We start from the raw sequence: 27,513 nt of genomic DNA on the forward strand, positions 1-27,513 counted from the left end.
GTCATAGGCTTCCTCTCTGAGGAATACAAGTTCAGTTTGCATTTCAGCTGGATTGGCGCACTATGACCTACTGCACTTAAGGGGTAGAAGTAGGTCAAACAATTTTCCAGATTTTTTTATGGTATGGTCACAGGTATTACTCTGAAATAGTCACAACCTCCCTTTCAGAGAAATACATAATCAGTTCACATTTCAACTTAATTGGTGCACCATGACCTACTTTAGGGCTAAAAGTAGATCAAATGGTTTCCTTGATTTTTTTATCATCATAGATAGATAATGCACCGGCATTTTGTCAACCTCACTCTCAGAGAAATACATAATCAGTTCACATGTCAGATGGACTGGTGCACCATGACCCACTTTAAGGCTTTTCTATTCAGAATGTTTGTTGTATCAATTCAGAGTGCACGATGTGCTTCCAGGTTGAATTTCACTGTCCGACGGGCGTATATTGTACCATATGCGATACTCTTGTTTCTTCTGAGATTATGATGCAGTCATTTAAATGTACTTGTCTCTAACATGTCTGTCTATTGATAGGGAGACAGTGGAGGTCCTTTATTGTGCAAGAGAGATGGAGAATTGGTACAAGTCGGAGTCGCTTATCTTTCGGATGCCAATGATCCTGGAAACTCGCCAGCAATTTATGTTCGCGTGTCGACGTATTTTGATTGGATAAAGAGTCAAACTGGTATATAAAGGTTCTTAAACACTACAGTTAGTTGTGGACGACCGGAGTGCAGATTCATACAAAGAGATGAATTTCAAGGCAATAAACAAAATCTTCAAATTCCAAACTCTGATGCTAGTTTTACTTTACAATCGTTGGAGTGAGCTGCGACATGATTAAACTTGATGTATGTGTTCATTGCATTTTGATATTGGGTGTAAATTTTCACACCTGGCCACGATAGATGTTGATTCAGATTATGAATTGTATCTCGAATCCGTTTTTAAGGTGTAAAGATAAGCTAAGAAATGTAGTTTTAGTGGGAGAACAGTGTCACAGTTGATGATGTAGGTGGTTCACGTTAAGTCCGAAATATCTGATGTTGCAGTTTACGTAATGGCGCCGGTTCTGACGTTTTCCTGGCACGGTAAATATCAAAATCATAAAAAAGCCAGGAAAACGTCAGATAGTTCGGACTAGTTCACGTTATCACTGAAGGATTTGTAGAACGAGGAACAAACTGTTTATGTTCGGGGACCACAGTTCACTACTTTATCATAAATATTACATTACCTTTATTTATGTTTAATTTGGTCAAAGTCATAAAGAAACAGAAATGATAAATTCCGGTAGTGAATAATTACCATCTATACAGTAATTTAATCGTCACTAAAAGTTTACAAATTCTGAATTTACATTGAACGAATAACCCTGCTCCACGTCTGTCAGTTTAATTCACTGAAGCTCTTGGGTAACCAGCAGTTAGGCGTGAATCTGAATAACATCTTGCAAATTGCTGCTTCAGAACAGAACTCTGAAACGATTAAGACTCCCACACACGTCACACATTGTATTATTGATATGGGTAAAACCACAAAAAGACAAAGAACAAGAACAATTAAACAACTTTCATTAGTGGATAAAAAACCGTCATCAAAACCGTTTTCACTTTCTGCCATTAACTGTAGATTTGTAAAGAACAAATCTTTATCAGTATGTGATTGCATAGTATCCGAAGACCTAGATTTAATTGCCGTCACTGAAACCTGGCTTGGGTCATCTGTTGATGAGGCTGTAGTGAAGGAACTTGTACCAACAGGCTATGACATCATCCGGCGTAATCGTGGCAACGGTCGTCGCGGATGAAAAAGAAATTACTAAGTCTCTGAGAGTTTTGCATCATGCTGAAATTCTTAATCTGTTATCAAATAAAATGATTTCACAAAAATAGAATTATATCAGAATGGTAATAAAAGTTTGGGTTATAACCAAAAGAAATTATGAAAATAGTACATGATACTCTAAAGTGGGACGGTCGCTCCAAAGTGCGATGGTCACGCCAAAGTGCAATGGTCTGCACAAAAGGGCGATGGTTTGCTGACATTACGGACACCAAAGTGCGATTGTCACGCCAAATTGCGATGATCCCTCTCCTTTAGGCACGCTGCGCCAAAGTGTGATGGTCTGGCACGCCAAAGTGCGATTGCCCGTAATTCGTATAGGTGCACCACGCCAAAGTCGGTGATGAGAGAATTCGGTAACGTTTGTGACGTCACGTTATTATGACGACATTCGTAACTTCTCTCAAAATCAAACGAAAGAAATGCAACGTTAGTTGGCTCCCAACGAAGATTATTTCTGCTGGCACCAACGTCTTCGGTATATTGAAGGAAGGCATGCATAATTAAGATTGACATGGACGACAGCAAAGGCAAGGTTTACACTGTTGAGGACTGCGAGAACAACAACAACAAAAAAAACATTTCTTGCCGACAGACCTGCTTCGCCCGAACATGCTTTGATTTATGATATGTGATGTACAAGTAATAAATTCCGGGGGTGGGGGTGGGGGTGCTATATAATGCTAAATAATGCAAAACATTCTATACGATTTCGCGTTTGAAATTTTTTTGTTTTATAGCACAACTAAATGGCAATGAAATAAGTTCATACGGGCTCACGATGAGTGTGACCGGTCGGTAGAGGATGCTTAGTCCTCCTAGATACCTGATTCCACCTCTGGTGTGTCCAGGGGATATGTGCCCTACTTTCTAATTTGTCTTGCTTATAGGAGTTATGAGATTAATCACTGTTCATTATCTTCACCTTTCTATTTATTATTATTATTTTGCATTGATATTTTGGTAAAACCACACGCGGTTGGTACATTCTGTACCAAAACATTTGTGTCCATTCAGTTTTGCATAACATCGAAGTTCGGCGTGTCACTCTATCGCACTTTGGCGCATGTTAATGTGTACCATCGGACTTCAGTGTGTCACACCATCGCTCTTTGGCGGATTTGTCTCACACTATCACACGTTTGCGTATCACATTATCGCACGAGAATGGACCATCGCACTTTGGCGTACCACACCATCAGGTTTTGGCGCAGACCATCGCACTTTGGAGTCCCATCACACTTTGGCGTACCACACCATCAGGTTTTGGCGCAGACCATCGCACTTTGGAGTCCCATCACACTTTAGAGTCCTATATATGTATAATAACCAATCAATGGTTTTTCAAAATAGTGACTTTGGGATATATAGAGAAATGAATCGAATAGTTAGTGTTAAATTTATTGATTGATTGAATATTGTTTAACGCCCTACTCGAGAATCTTTCACTCATATGGAGACGTCACCACTGCCGGTGAAGGGCTTCAAAATTTAGGCCTATGCTCGGCGCTTACGGTCTTTGAGCAGGGCGGGATCTTTATCCTGCCACACCTGCTGTGACACGGGGCCTCGGTTTTTGCGGTCTCATCCGAAGTACAAGTATTAAATGTGGATTACTGGTTAGTCAGGCATTATCCATAGGTGATTAAAATTCACACAAACAGAATCCGGATCATCATCTGATTCATCACTTTCACCACTATCTTCATCATTTGCATCTTCGCCTCTGTGGTAGGAAATGTTGCTCCTACGCAATCTCTGTGCTGTTCTCAATACAACCTGTTGAAAATTTTCCCTGTTTATGGTATTAACAGGATTAACATTTATTCTTTTGTATGAATATAGAGTAATCCCTTTGTTACTAAAAGGACACAGTTCTCTGTTTTTCTCCAACGTAACCTTTAGGTCCTTTTCCAAAGATCTAGATTTGTGTGTCGTCTTCATCTCACCGATTCCTGCTTCTTCATCAAAGTGGTGGACTAAAGATTCAATCACTGGTGCTGCTTTAGAGATTCCAACAACAGAATTTTCCGTTTTATTGAAACCAAGTCCCTTAATGAGTTCTTTCAAAAGTTTTACGTGATTCTTTTTTTCAATATATGCAGCATTTCCAAAATTTCGGCTTGAGCATCATTGAAGAGACATTATTTTGTCGAAATGCGCATCTGGTGCATCAAAATTGGTACCGTATAACTTTTAAATGCTACTTTGTTTATTCCAATACGTCCACTTTTGTTAATAAATGATGCAGCTCTCACTTTCATGAAAGGTGAAGATAACGAATAGTAATCAATCTCACAACTCTTATAAGCAATACAAAATACAAAGCTGGGCAAAGACGGACCTCTGGACATAACTGAGGTGGGATCAGATGTCGAGAGGAGTTAGCATCACTTGTCAACCGCCGTGACCCCTATATCTTGATCAGGTAAACGGAGTTATCCGTAGTCAAAATTAGTGTGCCAAAAACGGTCTAACAATCGGTATGAAACACGTTAGACAGCATTTCACCCAATAATAGGTTGTATTGGCAAACTAGATTGTTATAACGACCACATAATTTGCAAAATGCTGACTTTAAACGAGACTGTTGAAACCCCTGCACCATCAAATTGTTTGTCAGTATCCTGCCTCGATTTAAAAACTGGCAGAACAAACTCTTGCGTATCGAATCAGTTGAGAGATGTATAATAATAATAATTGGTTTTTTATATATAGCGATTTTCCAGCGTATGCTGCTTAAAGCGCTTTACAATACACTGTACATTATTACCCCGACAGACCTTATATCAATCTAGAATTTTCTCAGCTTCCTTGGAAGCATGCAGTGCAAGCTGACGTTACAGGCGCTAGAGCACTAACATCCTAACAATATCTTTCACTGTCGAAAGCCAGGTACCTCGTTTACACTTTGGTGGAGTGAGGATATTCGTGTAAAGTGCCTTTCCCAAGAACACAACGTCGGCCCTGCCGTGGCCAGGACTCGAACCCACGACCTTTCGGTCAAGAGTCTGACAGCCTAACCACTAGGCCACCGACCACACAGGTGAAAATGAAATATTGCTACATAAATATGGGAAGTTAACGATGGAGAAGCTGAAATCATCCCGTTTATCATAAAGTTGTGTTGATAGCTTGACGTTAATATCTATTTTCAATAAAATATCTAAGTATGAAGCAGAAGTGGATGACTCTGGTGTCTTTTATTTCGAATAAACGGGGATATATCGAATCGACATATGGAGGAAAATTAGTATTGTTAATAGATAAAACGTCGTCAATATATCTATATGTCGCATAGAAGGCCACAGCAAGGATTTGTTTCTTCTCACGTAGACGTTTTTTTAAAATAAAACATTTTTGGAGAGAGTAGAATTTCAGTTTTCTGAATGTAGTCAATGCCTTCTGCCATATATTTTAATAGCTGTGAGTGACAGAAAAATAAAAGAACCATAGTTTTCAAACACACATTTGTTCGAAAGATATCGCCTTCTTTTACCGCATCCATGAAATTCCAAATTAGGAAGACATACTGAAGAAAACACAGCCAGGAATTTTGAATGTCAACAATTACTTGGTCAAGCCTTGTAACAGTTACTTGTAATTTATTAAGGGTTATTTGAATTGATCTGCCAACAGTAAGCATGGTAATAGGTATTTGTATCGCGCAAATTCCATTTGGCATATCCGTTTTGAACAGGAGCTTTTACCAATATTTCACTGCTTTTATGTTAACTTTGAAGTCCAAAATCTGAGAGGACTGGTCCTCTCATACATTCTGCAAAAGAAGATACAGGTAGTGTGAAACAACATACTTTTGGCAACCTTCACTTTAATGTGGAGCATTTGCATAGGAACAAATTCTAGCTGCTTTTTCCTACTAACATTTGTTACAGCCACTCTTTTAATCCTGATGTTAAACTCGCATTAAACATAGCACAATTTCAAATATAATCTCTAACAATCTGAAATGACAAGTATATCAATATTTGTATTAGAAGTAGGTCAAATTTCCAGATCAAAGTCATAAGATCACACAACATTAGATCACGTGAAAGGTCTTGCAGTAAGGAACGTATATAATACAAAGCCCTGCCTTAAATAGTTGATGAGATATTTTAAAAGATATTTTCTACATATATCAGCATATAAAACTGAGATCCCGTATTGTGGCCCCACCCTATCCTCGGGACCATGATTTTTAACAAACTTGAATCTGCGCTATATTTGATGATTGTTGAATAAATTATTCACAATTACTAAGGAATTAAGATGTACACTAATGAATATGCCCCTATTCTTAATGTGTACCTCGAAGAAACCCTGTATTGTGTGGAAAACTTCAACTATCGTTGGAGAGAGATTGTCAAATCTTTCAAAACTGGTATGGACACCAGATCACAGCATTTTAGCCTACTGCAGTCGTTCTCGTATCAACTGGTCCCCACCAACTGGTACAATGTACCTTAATTTGAGGAGACTCCTCACCTGAAAACAATTTCATTAGAAATTGAATAAGAAGTGATATCTTCTGCACCAGCCAATTATGTATTCCGGAATTAGTCCTTCCACCTTCGAGTGTCTTTTATTTGTATGCTTGTTTCTCGTCCAGTTATCATTATTAAAGTGCGCGAATTTGTAACGTTCGCATGTGTTTGTGATTTATCCTCGATCTTATTGGCGTGGTGGCAGCGAAACATTACCCACGTTTTCAAGAAACAACAGATAAGTCACACCGTAACTGCATTGTTAACGTGGGCACCTGCGAATGGTAGGACACATTCTGTTTTCGTGCCTATATTGTGACTCGGAATCTACTTGTCATTCCATCATGGCGAGCACCCACCGTGCACCGAAACAGTGGTGCCTAACAAAGATTGAAACAGTAACTTCGTTCGAAAATTGGCGTTAGAACTTGATATATACTCTTTCTTTAGAGAAAAAGTTCGGCCCATTTCTTGTATCAGGGACCTGGTGGGAAAAAAAGAACAAAGAATACTCCGTATCGAGAATTCAGCAATGACGACGAAAATGTACCCGAGGCGAGTTGCCTTACAAAGGAGCAAAAGGTAAACATATTGGAACTAATGTTGGACCAAATAGTTAACTACTGTCTTACAACATCTAGGAATACCATTGTCAAAAATTCCACATCAATAGATCAAATCTGGCAAGCTATTCGCTTTCATTATGGCTTCCAAACCACTTGGGCTCACTTTAGAGTTTGATGCTATTCATTATGACCCAAACGAGCGTCTTGAAGATTTGTTTCTCACAGCCTTCGGAAGAATATGGGAATCACTCATCATGGTGAAACTCTAAATGACAACGAGGAGTTTAGTCCGTCCCTTGAAAATTTTGTGGTTCTAACATGATTTAGGCTTTTTTCACGCTGATCTCCTCAGGCTGGTCAAGCAAAGGTATGGAACAGAGTTACGTGCAAGAGCACTTGCTTCGATTAAGCCCGAGATTTCACCCGCCCTGGACTCGCTTCTCAACGAACTGCACACTAGGGAAGATGCCAAGTCAATGAGAGCCTCTGTCAATAGATTCCTAAAGCCTCAGTGTAGTTTAGTACAAAGTCAACAACAGTCCATGCTCGTTGTGTAATTCAGCAGGAAGACCAGACTAACACTTTCTCAGCAAATGTGCGTTCTTACCAACACAGGACCGTAACTTCATGGCCAACGCTTGATTCATATCTGAAATATATGGTCATGACGAGTTAATCATGTGTGATGAAATAGATTTTGATGAGGACCCGCAGCCTATCCCAACTAATCGTATTCAAGTAAGGCGGTCACCGTACTTTGATGTGTTCCTAGGACACCATACTGTAAGACTTACTATTAACAGTGGCTCGACAGGGAACATGATGCGGGCCTCTGCTGCTATTTACCTTAATGCTATAGTAACCCGCAGCTCACAATCAACCCATCAAGCAAACGGGTCATCATATTTCAAAGTCATAGGCGAAACAAGACTCACTTTCACTAGAGACAACCAAAAGCTACAATTTGAGTGACTTGTTGTAGAAATTCTCGACAGTGAAGTTTTAGTTGGCATACCATTGATGAAAAACAATGACATTTCTATTCGCCCTTCCCGATGTCAGGTACTCATTGGAATTACTGTGTTTACCAATACAGATTGTCACCTGTTGAAATACAGCGACACACCGTCGCTAGAAGGATCTACAAAACTATCTTTCACAAACAGAACAGCATTGCTTTCAACCCAGTCTGAGTGATCTGATATCCGTCGTAATGCTGTTCATCTGCGTCAGGGAACTCAGTCACAAATGTGCGGGATGTTAAAAGATATCTCAATGTCGCTTCAAACTCAAAGGATGGTTTGTTAATCGTTAAACATCCCTCTAGTCACCAGCTGTGTCGTCAGCCGATATTTCCATGCTCTGGACTTGGACAAAGCCATAGAATCGGTTACCAATGTGCTTCCTTACAGAGATTGCCAAAATTTTGCTTGAAACAGAGTTCCTCCGACCCACCAACAACCGTCGGCTCTTTCTTTTCTGCTGACATACTTAGACGTGAACATCAGTCTCAGATGATATTTGTCTTACGAGAAAGTGTAACTTCATATACTTTTACCAAATTGTTAAATACATAACGGCACCAGAAACTACGTGATGTCATCATTCAGCTGCTAGCCGAAGTCCACCCTCTTGATGATCCTTTTGCTGGCGTGAGAACAGATCCAGCTCCAGGATTCAAGGCCTTAGTAAATGACGACCTCCTTGCACAACACCGCAGGGCCATTGAACTTGGGCGTCCCAAAAACTTGAACAAGGACCCCGTGGCAGAGAGGGCAGTTCAGAAATTAGGGGAAGAAATACTCTGGTTTGACCCGTCAAAAAACGTAGTCTCACGTGTATCTCTTGTGTTCATCACAGCACGTCTAAATACACGAATAAGAAACAAGAGAACCGCCTGCTTGTGAAATACGGTCGCAAAGGGATCAGTTTTCGAACACTCAGATACCACTTGTGGATCAGGACCTAATCCTATCTCAGAATTATCTTCGACAGAAGAACCATCCTCATAGCGAACAAGCTAAATGTCCCTTCCATAAATCACCACGTGATCTGTATGTGGGAGATATTGTTTACGTCCTTTGTGACCTCAACAAAGCAAAGTCTCGAGACACGATACCTCGTGGTAAACATTGACTATCCCTGGTGCAACATACGTAAATTCACGGGTTCACAACAACGCCAAAATTCATATCGTGTAAAAATTTCAGAATGTTATAAGGTACTAACCGTCAATGACCCCCTGCAACTGCATAAAACAAATAAGCCAACCAATGTTTCGTCTGACGAAGAGTCCAACAATTTACATATAATCCATGGTACGCCTGCTTTATCATTCATCCCTAAAGATATATCAACTATTCCAACGCCACACGTCATATTATTAATTACCGTTGACAAATGCATAAATGATGACCAGTCTGAACCTCCAACCCATAATAATGTTTCCAGCATTCAGCAACAAAATACCGACCTGCCCTCAGACGAGAACGTGCTTCCCTTAGCCAGACCGCAACGACAACACTCAGTTCTTCAGAGATACTCTGACTTTGTGATGTACTGACAAAATGTTTTTTTCGTACTATGTTGACTATATATATGTAGCGTAAATGGGGCAGAATACTCCCCGACACCTAAAGGTAGTGTACCCAGTGAAGGTGTCTTTTCATATAGTAGTTTAGTATTACATGTGTTGTTAAACTGTTGTTCTAAGATGTAGCCTTTTAGCAGAACAAATAGGGGAAAATGGTAGCACCAGCCAATGATGTTCTCCGGAATTAGTCCTTCCACCAGCGGGCGTCTTTTATTTGTATCATTGTTTCTCGTCCGGGTATCATTATTAAAGTGCGCGAATTTGCAACGTTCGTATGTGTTTGTGATTTATCCTCGATCTTATTGGCGCTACATACCATTAGATTTGTACATAATTATATTGAAGTTTAACATACAAAGATTCGTAGCAGCTAATGTCTGCATCATCCTACCATCATCATACCATTAATAAACTCTTATTATCATTTAACGTAATGTCTGAAATCATCACGAATATCATCATATTACAATTATTCCATATTTATTATTACTGTAAACTAACTTTTATTTCTGAGCAAGCAAATTTCATGCGAAAATTGATATTATGGATATTTCTTGTTGCGAACTAGTTTTTCACCTCTTTTTAAAGTTATGATGATAATTGCCAAAATTATTCAAAACCAATCCATGGTAGACAAAATGTGAAATTGTCATCACGAATTAGAGTTGGTTTACAGTATACTTTACTTTCAACAATCATTCAAATTTTAAAACGCATGAAAGCAAATCTATTTAAATTAGTTTTCTTTAAAAACAAGGGTTAATACAAACAGCATCAAAAAATACAAACACTAACCAACAGAAGAAGGTAACCTGAACAGAACGCCAGAAGCAAAACAAATAAAGTGCACCGCCACGGCACATGATACGCCCGTCACATATTGTTAACAGTATAGATTGTACCCATTAAAACATTTTTTATATCACCTTAATTAAATGTCACAGTGACCTTAAAGTAGGATGCGACACACCTTCTACCTAAGATGCATTAGTTGACCAATTTTGGTGATTCTAGGTCTAATAGTTTTCAAGTTATGAGCCGGACAAGTTTTTGCCATGTATGGCCATATCTTCTTAATGAAAAGTCACAGTGACCTGGTTTTAATGTGCGACACACCTTCTACCCAAGATGTATCTACAGACAAAGTTTGATGATTCTAGGCCTTGTAGTATTTAAGTTACGGGTCGGACACGAAAAAGCTAACAGACGGACGGACAGACGGATATCTTCTTAATGAAAGGTCATAGTGACCTGGTTTTAATGTGCGACACACCTTCTACCCAAGATGTATCTACAGACAAAGTTTGATGATTCTAGGCCTTGTAGTATTTAAGTTACGGGTCGGACACGAAAAAGCTAACAGACGGACGGACATGAACGCCATACCATAATACGTCCCGTCTTAAGACGAGCGTATAAAAACTGTAGTCAACCTCGACCAACTCTTGTATACCAATCCTCCAATTGACTCGTGTATGAAGATAATATGTCGATGCAATTTGGGTATGAAATCTCTTTTACTTTTTTAAAGAGTATCGGCATGATGAAAGGAGTATACTTCTGTGACATTTCTTTAGATAATTCATGGAGTATGTGATCTGGAATGCACATTTTCATCCATGAGAATTGTTTAAAAAATGCAACAATTTCTCGTGCTAGGATGGTTTTCAAGCTTTCTCTGTACATTTTCTTCTCCTCTGAAGACGCCAGAAAGTTTTCAACTGTAACAACATCGGAATTTCCAATACTCCCATTATCACTGTATTTGGAAAGATCTATCCTATGAAAGGTGAAGACAACGAACATCGATGAATCTCATAACTCCTACAAGCAATACATCCTATCTGGCGTAAAGTCAGATGCATGAAAATCGTTGGCTTTCACGTTCATTCGAATTTCGTGTGTAGCAACCCTGAAATCTAAACTGTCTCAATTTATTTTACCATCCTTTCCAATTGCTAGACTGTGTACAATTTTTTTCATCACAGTATTTTTCTAACTCATCCATGAAATGTTACTTTGAACTTGTTGACAGGGTAATGTGAGCTTTATTCAGTCTCTGTAGTAGCTAATTAAAAAAGAACATTAAAAGAATTAGCCTTTTATTTGAAAGACAAATGAGAAGCATATGCTTTATATATGGATTAAATTAAAAGACACGCATTTAAATGAACAACTCAGCAATATATACTCACTGCATTACGGTCGACAGGGGATGCTTATTTCTCCTAGGCACCTGATCCCACCTCTGGTGTGTCCAGGGGTCCGTGTTTGCCCAACTATCTATTTTGTATTGCTTATAGGAGTTATGAGATTGATCACTGTTCGTTATCTTCACCTTTCATCATCAGCATGACTTCTAATCACAAGCGCCGTGTACACCCTTTGAATTGCAGAAGATTGTTTGTTTCTAGCCTGCATTATCATTGTATACATGGTAGCCATTGTCACTCTCTCATAAGATCTTAGTTCACTTTTCCCCTGAATATTCAAGAGAGTCGTCAAATAAAAAAGGAATTTTTGTTTGTAATTCTCCCAGAGCCTTCTCGAAAATAAAACCATTCAATAACTCACATGGATTCTTCTCTTGTAAAACAGTTTCACCTTTTTGATTAATTTCACTCAGAGAACTATCCAGTTTTATGAAAAATGTCTGAAGATGCTCAGTATCACGGTATCCATCATTTGCTGAGTTTTCTGATTCAAAGCACTCAATGTCAGATATATCTAGTCTATTTTGTTGAATTTATGCATAGTTTTCAAACAGATTTTGCTATTTGTTCCGCTACAGAAATCCTTTGACATTTATTGGGTTTTCTCGCCCTTTCTGGTGTTGCTACTAATAATCATCTTCTTTCGTATGTTTTTACAAAAATTTCTATAATTCAATGAGACATTTTCTCTAAATGTAGCATAGTTTGACACAGTTTTATAACATTTTTCACAAATCAACAACTCACTACCAGTGTTCTCAAAATCTAACTAATTGATGCCTATAGTGTTTTCTAATATTTCAACAAATTGTTGTCTTCTAGATTTGTTCCCAAAGATACTAATCAGTCTGGTTGGCAATCCAGTGCAGGTGATACAATATTTTGGGACTATTGTCTTCGCTGGAGTGTTTGTTTCTTTATCCATACTGAAACAAATAATTTCAAAAATATGCTTTATTTGATAAATTTATATCACAAAAGGTGACATCATTAGCATTTTGCATAGGCCTTTACACGAAAATCAGGAAAGTATTTAAAAAAGTCGGACTACTTAATAAATAGAAATCTGTCCATAGGACATAAATGCCCCGCCCAATTTGACAATTATGAAAAAAAAAAGAAGAATTTATTGATACCTTTCACGGCCCAATATTCTGCCCCATTCACAATGAAAAATAGATTGAATTTTTCCATTTTGTTAACAAAATTAAGATATTGAACTTTTTAAAAAGAAAATTATGCAGATTAAGGACCTATGCGATGGTGCAGAAGCACAATAACGCCAGTTTTTAAATGGGGGATGTTTGAGAAACATATGTAACGGGGACATCTGTAACAGTCCCCGTTACAGTCAGAACAAGTCTGATAAGTATCGCAATTGTCAAGTTACATTTAACATTTCTACGTTCAACCCAATTAACATTTACATTGAACGAATGGTGCATTTCGTACTTACAAATAGAGCTACAGGGATAGAATTCTAACCCCGTTGACTTTCCGTCTGAATTATGCTTGCAGTGATGCTTGATTGCCTAGAGAAGATTTTGCTAGATCATGCATGCATCTGAAATTCATGTAGGACAGCTGCATCACATGTAGAAATTAATACTGAACATTAATGACTAAGGGAGGGCATAGATAAAAATACACACCGCGTTCCATGCCTCTGGAAAAACGTATGCCCATGATAAGATCTCCTGAAAGTACATTTTGTGGGATAACCAAAAACACTTGAAATTCTTCGCCTCAAATGTAACATATGGTGAATTTTGATGAAAAGTCAGAAAAATTTACGTCATTAGTTTGTCGGAAAATTAAACATCCATAAGTTTACACTATATTTTAAGTTTATTGTAATATTACCTGGTGAAGTTCAGGGGGGTTATGGCGATGAAAATCCTCAATTTCATTTTCGTTTTTTCTTTGGGATGTATCACCGCTAAAGGTAAAATATTCAAATAATAAGAAAGTCATGTATGTCATCAGATCTAAAATTTAATCCTATTTAACCCATGGTACCAATTTTAGAATTAATTGTACACGTAATTGAAATTCTGCATATATTTCAATAACAATGCATTGAATTCTGTAAACGTGGAAAGATGATGGGTGAACTTGGCGAACAATAAGCCTATTCATGATTGGGCATAGGTCGCTAATCGGGAGTTTAAAATCCCCATTAAGGGTATCTGTAGGCTCAATAGATACAGTACCATACTAAAACGTTGTCCAAAATACATGTATCTAGAATTAAAACAAATATATAGATCATACTTCAAAGAAGGATATTTAATCAAAATCATCATCAGAATTTGTTTCACAGGCAGCATCATGTATATCAGACATTAAGCGGTTTTTAACACACACATAAATACACTGATGCCTGGCGTACCTAAGGTACCAAATGGCATTACATATATGCTCGCAACATCCAACAATATGTTCTCCTTATTTCCATTGACATATTAACTGATGTGAATGAGAAACCTCACATGTTTTGGGGTGTAAATCAATTGTGGAATAGTGTTTTCTGTATGGTGTAGTATTAATGCTTGATTTGGATTCAGTTCCCCCCCAACAAATGTTTTTGAACAGCATTTACAACCTACTGATACTAATATACTGAATATGATAAAGGCATCAGTTCTCGCCTGTTTTGGTACAACTTTGAGGCTTGTTTTACAGAACGCGCATTTCCTGTTAGATTTCCCAGCAAATATAAATGGGGCAGAAACAGACATTTGATGTGTTTTTGTACTGAACTGTTGTTCACTGTGCCTTTTAGACAGTCTGTGCACCAGTTGGTTGCATATTTGGCTTTTGTCATGATCTCTTCAATTAACAACAACATCCATATTTTACAGGAGGCCTTATACTTGTTTAAATTTATTCACTAGCTGCATGTTGGAATCTATTACCTGTGATCGTCATTAAGACTGCATAAACTTAGCATAAAATGTCAGAGACAAATAATTCTGGGAAGTCTATTCATTAATAAGAAAACAAATAGGTAGGAAAAATTGGTACTCGAACCACAGATATGCAATCTTGGCTTGTCCAAAAACGTCAGTGAGACTGCCGCTATACCACCTCGACTATCCATCCCATGAAGAATTTCCGAATTTCAAGCTATCTAAAGTCACCCGTCATGGACATAGAAAATTTCTTGATAATACGACAAAAGTTATACACATGAAGTAAGTTTTTTCATATAGTGGGCCAAGTCTCCATACTTTTATTTACAAAACATATTACTCCTGAACATGTACTAACATATTTTGCATAGTTCACAATAGAGACTTGGCCCACTCCATATAAAAATCTGCTTGGAAAAGTCAAATTTACTGTTATTCTGTGCGTTTTTCGCGGATAGGTGATTTTAAGTAGGATTGTTTCAACGTTCCTTTGAAATGGGCACATCGAAAAAGTATTTTTGGAAACTATGAATTGATTGTTTAAACTAGAATGCAATTTTTTCTTTTTCTGGAGAGTTTCAATTTTAACTTTGATATTTGTCCCTCTGTGGGTTCTCGGCTCGATAAAGCCACCCATCTTCAAATTTATGCACGAGGTTACTTACTCTATAGATACGTGATTACAAGATTTTCGTGTAATCTTCCCCGCACGTACTACATTTGTATTTCGTATTGATGTTACTGACATTGCGTAATTAAACCCTATACGTAAAATATGCTTCATTGACAACAGGAGGACAATAGAATTTTTATTGAAAGTGTGGTTCTTTTGACTATCTTTGCGCATAGAACAATAGTCTCAATTGAACATGCTTGATGTAAGTCATAGTTTGTGATTTACTATAAAATTTGTTAAGAAGCGTTTGAACTCTAGTTCAGAATAGGATTTTAAAACACGCAACACATTTACAACAGAGCGATGCTAAATGTACTTAGAAATCTGATTGAATTATTTGTATAATGTTATTCTAAAAGCGTCAGGTATTAATCAATTGGCATACTTTCCTTTTTTACACAACTGTGTATTCTTTTTGCCTTTTGTATATTAAAGCCAAACGATAAATTGAGAAAAATTATCAAGATTTCAGCTTTAATAAAGCGCAAGTTTAAAATCGATGCCAAAAATTGTAAAAAAAAAAAAAATAAAAAAAAAAAAAAATAAAAAAATGAAAGAAGAATTTGTATTTCATTTGAGAAGGTGATGAACACTTTTTGTCACGAGTTCGTCGTATCATCGGAGGCACTCCCCTTCAGGACGGCGAAGCGCCTTATCTCACCTTTGTGGCTGGTTACAGCACTACACAAACTCGTGGAAGGCGGAGTATATTTCGTTCATTTGACCGAAGGACAACGACAACAACAACAACAACAACGAGTAAACCCGACCCGGACCCTACAGAACCTTTTGTAGTACCAAGTCAATTTTGTACAGGAAGTCTTGTTAATGAACGATGGGCATTGACAGCCGCTCATTGCTTTGATGGGACAACTGCGTAAGTAGTATAACGATTGTGATTGAGAACTTAAAAGACACATCGCAAGTTTCCAAAATATACAAAATTATATGTATTTTGTCTTTCTTGTGCTTATAGCAATTCATTCTAATAGTTCGTTTGCCGAATATTGCGAGTCTTATATGTTTTAGCCAGTATACGTAGTGCATACAAATAGCGATGTAAATACCAAAACGTAGCGAGGAAAGCAAGTATGAAATCGGCAATTGCTAGTAAATAATGTTTACATTGGTCGCTGTCTATAGCTAAATACTATTTAGTTATGTTATTCCTTTTAACATCTGTAACTAGCGATGTTTTTTTTTTTTATTATTTTAAAAATATAAACAGTGCAATTATCATTAAAATTATTTTTGGATTAGCATACATGCCACCTTTTAAAAATGGCCATGGGGGATTTTGCGCACTACGACCTTTTTGCAACGCTTTAAATTCGCGACATTTTGTCTTTTCAAAGAAAATATTTTAATCTAAACATTGTACATGTATCATAAATAAACACATCAAGTGTGTTTGGCCATTAACTTCAACAAAACTTTTTAAAAACACAATTTGGAAGATACATAATTATGTTATTAAAATCATCAACTATTCAGCATCAAGTTAAAGATAAACTAACGTATCCCCTCCAACAATAAGTTACATACATATTATCAAATGATACCCAAAGTTGCATCCTTTTACACCATAACATGATTGGACTATATATCAAAATTTAAATCAGTTCAGTTCAGTTTATTTTCGCCCAAATCATAATTACAAAAACGATCATGATTCGATATCGACACAATATAGCCAGTAAAGGTAGGTGATTACCAGAGTGGCACTTATCGATACGATATCGACACAATATAGCCAGTAAAGGTAGGTGATTACCAGAGTGGCACTTATCGATACGATATCGACACAATATAGCCAGTAAAGGTAGGTGATTACCAGAGTGGCACTTATCGATACGATATCGACACAATATAGCCAGTAAAGGTAGGTGATTACCAGAGTGGCACTTATCGATACGATGTCGAGTTTGCGTTGTTGATATCGAACACGTATCTACATCGTGTCTTGGACCTCAGACCCAAAAGCAAAGATTGGTGCAATCTTTGCACCAATTAAGGTTGACATGATTTTGTGTCATGTAGTTTTATCTCTCTATAATGAATAAACATCTGACGTGCGTACCATATGCCCTGTCGGTGCACTTTATTTTCCTTAATAGTAATATATACATGTAGTGACAATAATTACCGATTTAATACATGTACCACTAAGCGAGCAGCCCTAACCAGCAGCCAATAGGGCCTGTAGCAACCATTAGAGATTAAAAATCCACTAATAATAAATTGCATCATTCCCCTAGTAACCTTCGACTTTTTTCAATTTGGAATTAATTGTATTTTAAAATTTCATACTTGATAATTGTCTCTTTTTGATTGGTTAGACCAACTCGCTTTAGAATCATTGAATAATAGTCTGATATTTTTATAGCGACATTTGTCAATACCTTGTCTGCGGTTATGATATCACCAACTCTTGAGTCTGTGAAGATGTTCAGTTGCTTATAAAACATTTGGTCACCTGCGCAAATAAAGAGTACACCCCTCTCTTTCTCTCTGTATATAGTTAGTAAGTATTCTAAACAAGAGCTCCGCTGGGTATCCCGCGGGGTGTCCCCTCGCATTGAGTGTCTACAAGCTTTTTATTAGCTGCAATAATGTAGCCCTATCCAATTTTTTTTATTCTGACGTTTTCGGGATAGGGCTACAATTCCATAGGATCTCCGTAATGGTGCAAAATAATTTTATGAATAACCGATAATAAACTCTGTGTATTAGTCCCAAATGTTGTTTACACCGAAAGGAGTACCAACTTTGTGCTCGGGTATGTCTAATAAAGGTGTTTTTCATTAAATATAATGTACAGCATGCAAAATTCTTCGTCTGCTCCGCCATGCTTGTTATCGCGAGATCTCGTAGGTGGATCTAATGAAAGGCCTAAACATTGACAATCAGCGCGAAAATGTAGTTACTCGAGCCACTTCGACAAAGAAAGGAAAATCATATTGTTGCAGAAAGAATTTACACTCTGCTGTTCGGTTTTTAACTTGATATTAAATTCAAACCTTTTCAATACCGACGAAATAGATTTCGCCTCCATACTTGTCCATTGATGTAAATACTACCTTATATGGCATATGCAAATGACTTGACAACCGGAAGTTGAAACTTCAGTACATCAAACATGGCGCACAAATATGAATCGAGAAATTGGAATTTATCGAAATTGTTGAAAACGGTAGAATAGAGCCTCACAAATCTAAAGTTGCAGGTTGTAAATTTATATATTGACTAAGAAACATAGAATATCATTTTATTTACGTAAAGAAAGTCAGGAAATGTTTAGAATGAGCGCAAATGTTGCGGGAGTGAATCACTCCCGCATTTGCACCATTACGGAGATCCTAAGGAGTTGTAGCCCTCTCCCAAAAAAAAAAAAAAAATCAGAGAGGGCTACATTATTGCAGCTAGCTTTTTATATGAAGTCCAGTAGTAACCTCAATTGTCGTATTTTGCCTTGTGTGCAGTTGACGATCTGCTTGTGGAGCTAAAGGACTTTAAACTCGAGCCACCCACTGAAGCAGGCAGACCGTGACGGGTCAACACCTTACTGACCAATCACTGCCCGGCTTGAGGCAGGCGGTAGCTGACCATTAGGACTATGATGGTCCCTCCCACCGTCGAAGACAACCCGTACTGTCCAACCCTACGCCAGTCGAGCAAGGACTTATAACTCTTGTCTTGGCAACTGTGTATGGGGACCTTGTGCTGGCCAGACGGGTCCCCCCCCCCTCTACCGCACTGTCGAGTTCCAAGGGAATGCGGGGCATTACTCCTCCTAGGCACCTGATCCCACCTCTGGTGTGTCCAGGGATCCGTATTTGTCCAACTATCTATTTTGTATTGCTTGTAGGAGTTATGAGATTGATCACTGTTTGTTATCTTCACCTTTCATATGGAATCGGCTAGGCTGAAGGAGTTGACAGAAGGGCGACTAGTAGTTGATCCGACTGCCTTTGGTGCTCCAATCCGGATTTTTGTATGGTTTACTCCTTAGCCTATCCTTCTCACAAAGGCAGTGGAGTGGCCGGGCATGATTGCTGGATGATCGGGCGACAATGGATCCAGGGTCTATAACGCGTCAAGACTGTCCTGCAATCCTGGGTTTCTGCCAAGGCTGTCGAGCTCCATCTGCCCGGGTTTTGACATTAGATATTTCTTTCTCCTAGGTAGGTTTACAACGAGGGTTGAATGCGCAGTCTACCTGGCTCAGTTATACCGCCAAGATCGGTCGAACCCATAACAATCTTTGTGAGAACAAGGGGTGCCACGGGAAGGTGGAGCTATGGACACAACATTCCATCCTGGCAAGCCATAATGGTTACACAGCGATCACTACGCCTGGAAAAGAGAGATGGTGTTTCGCGTCACTTTCCATTTGTGAGCTGGACCAGCCCAGACCCCACACTGCTATTAATTAGCACAGTTTCAATGTTACTGATTCAATGCAAATAAAATTAACTTTTTAAATACACTACCGATTCGCGCGACATGTAAGAAGCCATGCGTATTAAAACAGCTAATTATAATTAGATCGGTAGATCGGTTACTGAATACAGCTAATTGTAATTAGATCGGTTACTGAATACAGCTAATTGTAATCGGTTACTGAATACAGCTAATTGTAATTAGATCGGTTACTGAATACAGCTAATTGTAATTAGATCGGTTACTGAATACAGCTAATTATAATTAGATCGGTTACTGAATACAGCTAATTATAATTAGATTGGTTACTGAATACAGCTAATTGTAATTAGATCGGTTACTGAATACAGGTAATTATAATTAGATCGGTTACTGAATACAGCTAATTGTAATTAGATCGGTTACTGAATACATATTGGTGTACGTTATTCATCTTACATGTACCGATTTAATTTGCTACATGTACACGTATACAGTACTAATGGTCTCTATAAAATACTCAGACTTTTTTTTTTACAGCTGAAAGTTTCTTTTCAGTATATTTTCAATATATAAGACATAGTATAGTATGTGCTAATGGTTTAGCGGCAAACCATCCTTGTCCATTTCTAACGTGCCAAAATTTTAAAAACGCGGGTAATGTTTTTTATCTTTCTATGATTACTTTGTATCTAATATACTTTTGCTTGGAAACATGAAAGGGTTTAAGATTATGTTATAGATTTGAAAATTTCATCCTAAATCATTCTCCATTAGTGCATCCTGGTTCTGTACAGTAATGATATTAGCAAGTACGAAAAACACCCCCCCCCCCAAAGAAAAAAACTAAACAACAACAACAAACAAAGAGTTGAGGCGCCAATATTTTGTGTCATTTTTAAAAAGTATCTGGCCAATCGTTCGATATCACAATTACTTAAATGCAAGCTTTATTGTTTTCTCAATTCTTGTTATCTTTTTAGAACAGGTAGTAGTTTCAGGGATCCATCATTGTGGAGGTTAAAGTTAGGAACAGTTAATTTAAAGGTTAGTAAAACTAAAATCACGTTGAAGCGACGTTTTAACGCCACGGCCGAGAAAGATCAGCAACTATCTATCACTGAAACAAATAGCTCTACCACTCGGTGTCATTAATTCAGATCTGGAGTTTAATGCATTGTCTTCATATCCTTAATATACCTTATGGAAACTTTCTTTTTTTATCAAATAATACGCCAAGGAACATGGTTTTATCAATTAAAGATTACATATAGGAACCCTATGCTAGCGTCTTAACGATCATCGCTTATACTTTTTCAGCAATCAGGGGGTAGAAAAACATGGATAGATAAGCTATTGTGGTTCAGAAAAGCTGCTACCCAGACGAGTCAGTACGTAGGGATAGATAGAATTATCATACACCCAGGATACAATGCAGGTAGGATTCAGAAAGGCGTTGGAGGGGTGTTAGCTCAGGGAATGGCAATCATCTTATTAGTACGTGCATTCTTGAGTTAACGATGATATACAAGTTATTGTAAGAAATACCTTGTAGCACGTATACTCATAAGATAGACTGCCACATTAGATGCAGCCGCATTCAAAAACCTTTTTGCTGCTGTTACCTTTAAAGAATGAGGAGAAATAGCGCTTCGATTCGGCCCCTTTCTCCGTGGTCAACAAAACCAATGCTACTGTACAAAAGTTAAACTTTTATACAAAGGCACCACAGACGATTATTTTTGAATAGTTTTAATATAACCCTTTTGGGTTTTTTTCTGTCATGAGAAATGCCGAAAAAGCGACTGATTTTAAAACGCTATAACAAGCATTTTCATCTTTCACTCCACGAATAACAATTAACAAGGTGGGCAGGTCTAAATACGAAGGACAACATTCAATTTAGGATTATGAATAGAGCGTTTGCAAAACACGTGATATTATTTATTCGATCATTTTAAATTGTGTTAGAATCCTGATATTTTGTTTATTAAATGGAAGCTATGCATGGTTTTCACTGAATATACGAGGGCTGTTTGATATGTAATGTGTATTGTACCACAGTGCGAAATCGCTTTGCACGATTTCGTGAATGATGATACTCTTGAATAGCTCTATTCAATACCTTTCCAACATAGTTCTAAAGTTATAGTCATTTCAATAGAGCCAGTCGTTGACCACTGTTGTAAAAATGGTTGGGAAAAGGGTTGAGAATATTGAAGAAATTAGAGATTATATAAAAGTTCGCACAAAACTCGTCCATTCGGTAATGCAGATTTTTACTGAATTGAGGGAAATTTATGGATCTGATAAGGTACTAGTATATTATGAGACAGTTCGTAGGTGGAGAAAGACATTTCTGACTGGCACAGAGTCCGTCAAAGATGCAGCAAAATCTGGTCGACCTGTGACTGTAACAGGCAAGGCAAATGTCTTAAAAGTCAGGGAAATAATTGAAAGTGATGACAGATACACGATTCGTGATATTGCCAAAGCTGTTGGCATATCGCTATCGCGGATGCATTTCATTTTGAAGCGTATTTTTAAAGTACGAAAGATTTCTGCCAGATGGATACCGGATATATTGACATATGACTAAAAACGGGTACGAGTACAAACCGCTAAGCAATTGCTCAAAATGTTTCCCAAATTCAGTCAAAGACAATTTGCAAACTTTGTTACTGATGACAAAACATGGGTTCACTATTTCGAACCAGTAAGAAAATTTGGAAACAAAATATGGCTAACTAAACACGGTAGAAGGCCTGTACCAAAAGAACCATGAGCACAAAGAAGGTTCTTTATAGCATATTCTTCTCATCTGATACAAATTCCGGTGCCGAAGGGCAAAAGTAATACAGGTCGGTATTACCGAGATGTTATACTAAAAAAAATCTAGAAATATGATCATAAACGACGCCCTGTGTCAGGATTTAGGCATGTTCGTCGACTTCATGATAATGCTCCATCACATACATCTGAGCTTGTGAAGCAATTTTGAAGTCGAAGAAGGTTACCGTCTTGCCACAGCCACCGTACTCTTTAGATCTAGCCCCATGCGACTTTTTCCTTTTTCCAAAACTTAAAAAGTTCTTATCTGGTCATTGTTACAAGTCCCGACAAACCCATGGCTCAGCCATCAGTCAGTGCCTCAGAAATCTACCTAAATCAGCATACTGTGACGCATTTCAGAAATGGATTCAGAGATTGAAATTATCATATGTATTTCAAACTGCGGAGAATACTTTGAAGGGATGTAATGTTCATGTCACTATTTGAGTCAAATGTTTTTGAGATATCGAACAATACACATTACATATCGAACAGCCCTCGTATATGCTGCATGAGTGATAGATATTTTTTTTAAATGCATGTCATTTATTTGTTGTGATACTAAATACATACATATGGTACAAACTCTCTACACCATCGTCTGTAGACACTGTTTCTCAATTCAGTATATCATTCTTGTTAACAATGTAGATTATAACTATGTTATCAGGTGATAACTCAGAAAACCACACCGGTCACAAGGTTTATTTTATCACAATCAGAATAACATCATCCAAAGACTATCAAGAGATTATCCAAAGATTCTACAAGTAATAACAAACATTTTGACATGAACACATTACAGATGACACACGACATAAAATCACGGACAGACATGACAAAGAAATAATTCAAATAGAATCGTCTTTTCTTCATCAAATCACATCATTAGGGATAACATTATAAATAATCAAATTTTACTTAATATATTAAAACTAAGAACCTGTCCAGAACACACATGTGTAATGGCGAGACAAACATACATGTACCAAACACCACTTAAACAATAAATAACACACTCTTGCCAAATATTTGGTATTAGAATCCGAATGGATCTATATGCACATGTAGGTCTGGTGTATATCTATTAATTAATTCAAACATGTATATTACTCAGATTTCTGAAGCAATACACTCATTATGAAATAAATAGAAATAAAATAATAATACTACTCTTACACTCACTCACTCTATGCATAAATTCTTTGACATAATTAGTAACTGACCTGATTAGTAGATTATACTAGTCTGTAAGTCCAAATGTCCAAAGTTTTTAACTGAAGTATAGTTAACACAACTGCCCAATTCAATTTCTAAATTCAAAATTCGAAATTAAAAAGTTTTGATGATATATAAACACGGCCTACATGACATTTCCAGACTGTAAAGTATGGGCGGGGCCAAATTCCCGAGAATGTTAGTTAATGAGGAAACCCCAAGCTTAAACTCGGAGGTATGTCTGTGCCGAATGTATGCACCGTGTATTATCTAAATGATAATGAGGGGAATCATGTAAATTTCAAGATGAAACGAATAAATTTATTTTTATGAATATATTGGGGGCCGTTAGTGTATGGTTATTTCACTTCATCCTTTCTCAAATAATGATTTAAGAAATAAAGTATACGTTTTCGTGGATGATGCAAAATAACCTCCGATGTTTTGAAATATTAAAACTGAGGCGTCAGCAGATATTTTTATATTTCAGATGATGTTTTGAGAGATGTATTGATAATCTATTGATTAATGTGTATGTATTAGAGAATAATGAACGTGGCATTTCTTTGATGTCTGCAATAATCGTGGTAGAATATACATTCATATGTTTAAAAGAATTCTTACTGTTGACTCAGATGCAACCGAAGGTAAAAATGATATTGCCATCGTTCAACTTAAAGAGGCGGTATCTTACGGACCAAATATTCAGGAAATCAAACTCAACTCGGACAGCAATTATCCTCAGGACGGTACAATATGCAAAGCGCAAGGATGGGGCTGTACAAGCAATAGTAAATTCCATATCTATTCAACTTATGAAATGCATTTGATGTTATTGATCACGCTTAAAAGAGCATTTGTTATCGACTGTCATTATTTCTTTCACGAATTATAGATGGACCAGGGAGCGACGTAGCGCTCACTGTCGACCTTCCTATATTTGATTCCGAAGAGTGTGGTGAAGTATTCGATATGACGTACATTCTGTGTGCTGGTGCCTACAATCAAAACAAAGGGATATGTTCTGTAAGAGGTTTTGGTTTATAACATTTTATAAGTGTACAAAAAGTATATCATTTGTGAGGGTTTCTAGAAGTATGTTCTGTCAAGAGTTCTATGTATATATCAAAATCGACCAGATCGATACTGTATAGAAGGATCAGAATGGACCACATGATACTGTATGGACAGATCAGAATGGGATAATAAATACTGTATGGACAGATCAGAAATGACCTGAATAGATGAATACCGTCTTGACAGATCAGAATGAACTATATCGATACTGTCTAAATAGATCAGAATGCATTATATAGATATTCTCTGGACAGAGCAGAACATCACCTGAGCTGAATTCTAAATTATTAAACAGGTTTTTTTATTGTTTGACCGCCATCTCTCTGTATCTCAGATCTCCTCTTTGATTTCCATATTTTCGGATTATTCTTAAGAACCACTATGCCATTTTCAACCAACCGGATAATACAAAGTATCCTTGTGAAAAAGGGATTTAAATTGTTTCAAATAAAGAGTCACACTCCTCTGAAGGGAAGATGATTAGGTAAAAGTGAAATTCGGGTTGAGTGAACATAAAAGGTCCAGAAGTGTGAAATTATTCTTCTCTAATGAAAATCCGTGTTTGTTCAAACCACGGGGTCATGGCAGGAATGCCTATTGAAGTTTGAGGCTTGTCATAAGAATATATCATAATTTTTTTTTTTTTAAATTGTCTTCTCAAAACCCATGCAATTTCTCAAATTATTACGCAAATATGCTCATGCAGAGCATAGATTAAAGTTGTTCACACCTGGAATATGAGGCATGGGCGGATCCAGTCATGTCCAACTCTTCTATAGGCGTACACTCCATTCTCCCCATCCTCATGCATTACAACACTAGTGGAAATAATTCATTGTGAGAAATTCGTGTTATACTAGTCAGTTCTTTTATTTGTTTTACGTCCCATCAAAAATATGAAACTCATATTGAGACGTAATCACCGCATCTTTTTATGCCCTCTCTTCGTACAAGGAGGGGTATATTGCTTTGCACATGTCCGTCTGTCAGTATGCCAGTCTATCTCATCTTGTGCAAAGGATAACGGTAGAATTAATTTCCTCACAAGACTTAATACTTAGTAGGCACACCAGTGTGTAAATGACCTCTATTGCTCGACAACATGGTGATGCCAAATATGCCCCCGCAAATATAATTAGAAAGAGATCATTAGAATTATTCGACTCTGCAAAATTCCATATTGATTTAGTAAGTTACACGTACATGTAACCATCTAATATTGAACTCTCTTTGGTAGGGCGACAGCGGGGGACCTCTTATATGTGAGCGAGATGGAGAATCCGTACAGGTTGGAGTTACTGTTCTGGCCAATGCCATGGATCCGGGAAACAACCCCGGAGTGTTTGTGCGTGTGTCTGCATATTTAGATTGGATAAAGAGCTATACCAATATATAACAAGATACCGAAGTACATCTGCTGATTGATAACAACCAAGAAGCAATTGCTGAAATAAGCGAATCTGTAATTAAAACTTGTTACTACTAATAAGATTACATTAAATTGTACAAATGACAATGTTCAATGTTTTCATTAGTTATTTGTAAAGAAAGTGGGCGCATTAGATGTGGTTTCGGCAGAAATCTGGGCACACAAGAACTGCAGATTCCATGGATGATTTGTGATTATTCTTCAAATTATTATCATTATTTGGGTTCTTTGGAAATTTAAAATGAGTAAATGTATCTTGAAATAGTGCTGGTTTTAACAGAATATATGTCCAAATATAGCAATACGACGAATATGACGGGAAAAACCCTCTCATAATTTACACCCGTTTTTAATTGAGTCAGTTGTTTCTGGGACATTTCTCCCTGAATTTGAAACTTGTAATGAGTGTACTGCTTCCTTTAAAAAAATGGAAAGATGACCCAGAAATAAGAAAATGTGTACTTTTCTGATCTTTTTTTTCTTCTCTCCATTGGGTACTACAAAATGCGCAAAGTCCAAACATACGACACTAATGTATCAAATATTATCTTAAACTTTTTAAAATATCTGTTTCAAAAACTGAAACGTAGAGTATTTTGAATTTGAATCCTGCTGGGGTTATCTTTTCTTAACTCACCTGAGCCGAAGGCTCAAGTGAGTTTGTCAAAATTTGTTCGACGTCTGCTGTCCTCGACGGTGGCGTTAACCTTTTTGGTAAAATCGAAGGGTGGGACCACAATAAGGGATAGCAGTTTTACATGCTGCTATACGAGTATTGGGGAAATCTACTCAAGAAGTACTGGGTCAGAAAAGTGAAAATTTACACGAAAGCTTCCTAGCATAGAGTAGATTAAAGTTTGTTCAAATGATGGCCCCAGGGGAAGGTTAGGCCACAATATAGGCTGATATATAGGAAACACCTTTTTCTAAAACACCTGAGCCAGAAAAGTTGAAATATACACGCACATGAATGCCTTTTGACAAATTCTGCAGTGCCTAGATATAGACAATCTTATAATTTGTCCACTTCCGTGTTCTTGTTCTTCGTCTTCTTTCAACTATTGTCCAGCTGGACATGTCATTACTGGCGATGTTGATATAGTTGAAAATGAGGATCTCAAATCACTTATTCTGAAAGGTCCGAAATACAGAGAACGTCGGTCTTTCAATTTGCGACAAAACTTCATCTCTATTATGGATTCTGTCAAAGATTTTGCCAGACGATGGGCTA

The 27,513-nt window shown here is 37.3% G+C and overlaps 1 protein-coding gene and 1 pseudogene across 1 annotated transcript; one reads left to right on the top strand and one right to left on the bottom strand.

The window, feature by feature from the left end:
- Positions 1 to 1,403: 1,403 nt before the first annotated feature.
- LOC125660098 (uncharacterized) lies at positions 1,404 to 8,396 on the bottom strand (annotated as a pseudogene).
- Positions 8,397 to 13,478: 5,082 nt separating this feature from the next.
- LOC125660442 (elastase-1-like) lies at positions 13,479 to 26,369 on the top strand. Its single transcript, XM_048892273.2, has 7 exons — positions 13,479 to 13,658; positions 15,887 to 16,181; positions 20,710 to 20,773; positions 21,047 to 21,164; positions 24,412 to 24,567; positions 24,672 to 24,802; positions 26,091 to 26,369. Exons 1-7 carry the CDS (start codon positions 13,598 to 13,600, stop codon positions 26,247 to 26,249), a joined length of 984 nt encoding a protein of 327 aa, XP_048748230.2. The 5' UTR covers positions 13,479 to 13,597; the 3' UTR covers positions 26,250 to 26,369.
- Positions 26,370 to 27,513: the final 1,144 nt, after the last annotated feature.

The sequence above is a fragment of the Ostrea edulis genome, chromosome 9 (assembly GCF_947568905.1).
Source record: "Ostrea edulis chromosome 9, xbOstEdul1.1, whole genome shotgun sequence".
Lineage (NCBI taxonomy): Eukaryota > Metazoa > Mollusca > Bivalvia > Ostreida > Ostreidae > Ostrea > Ostrea edulis.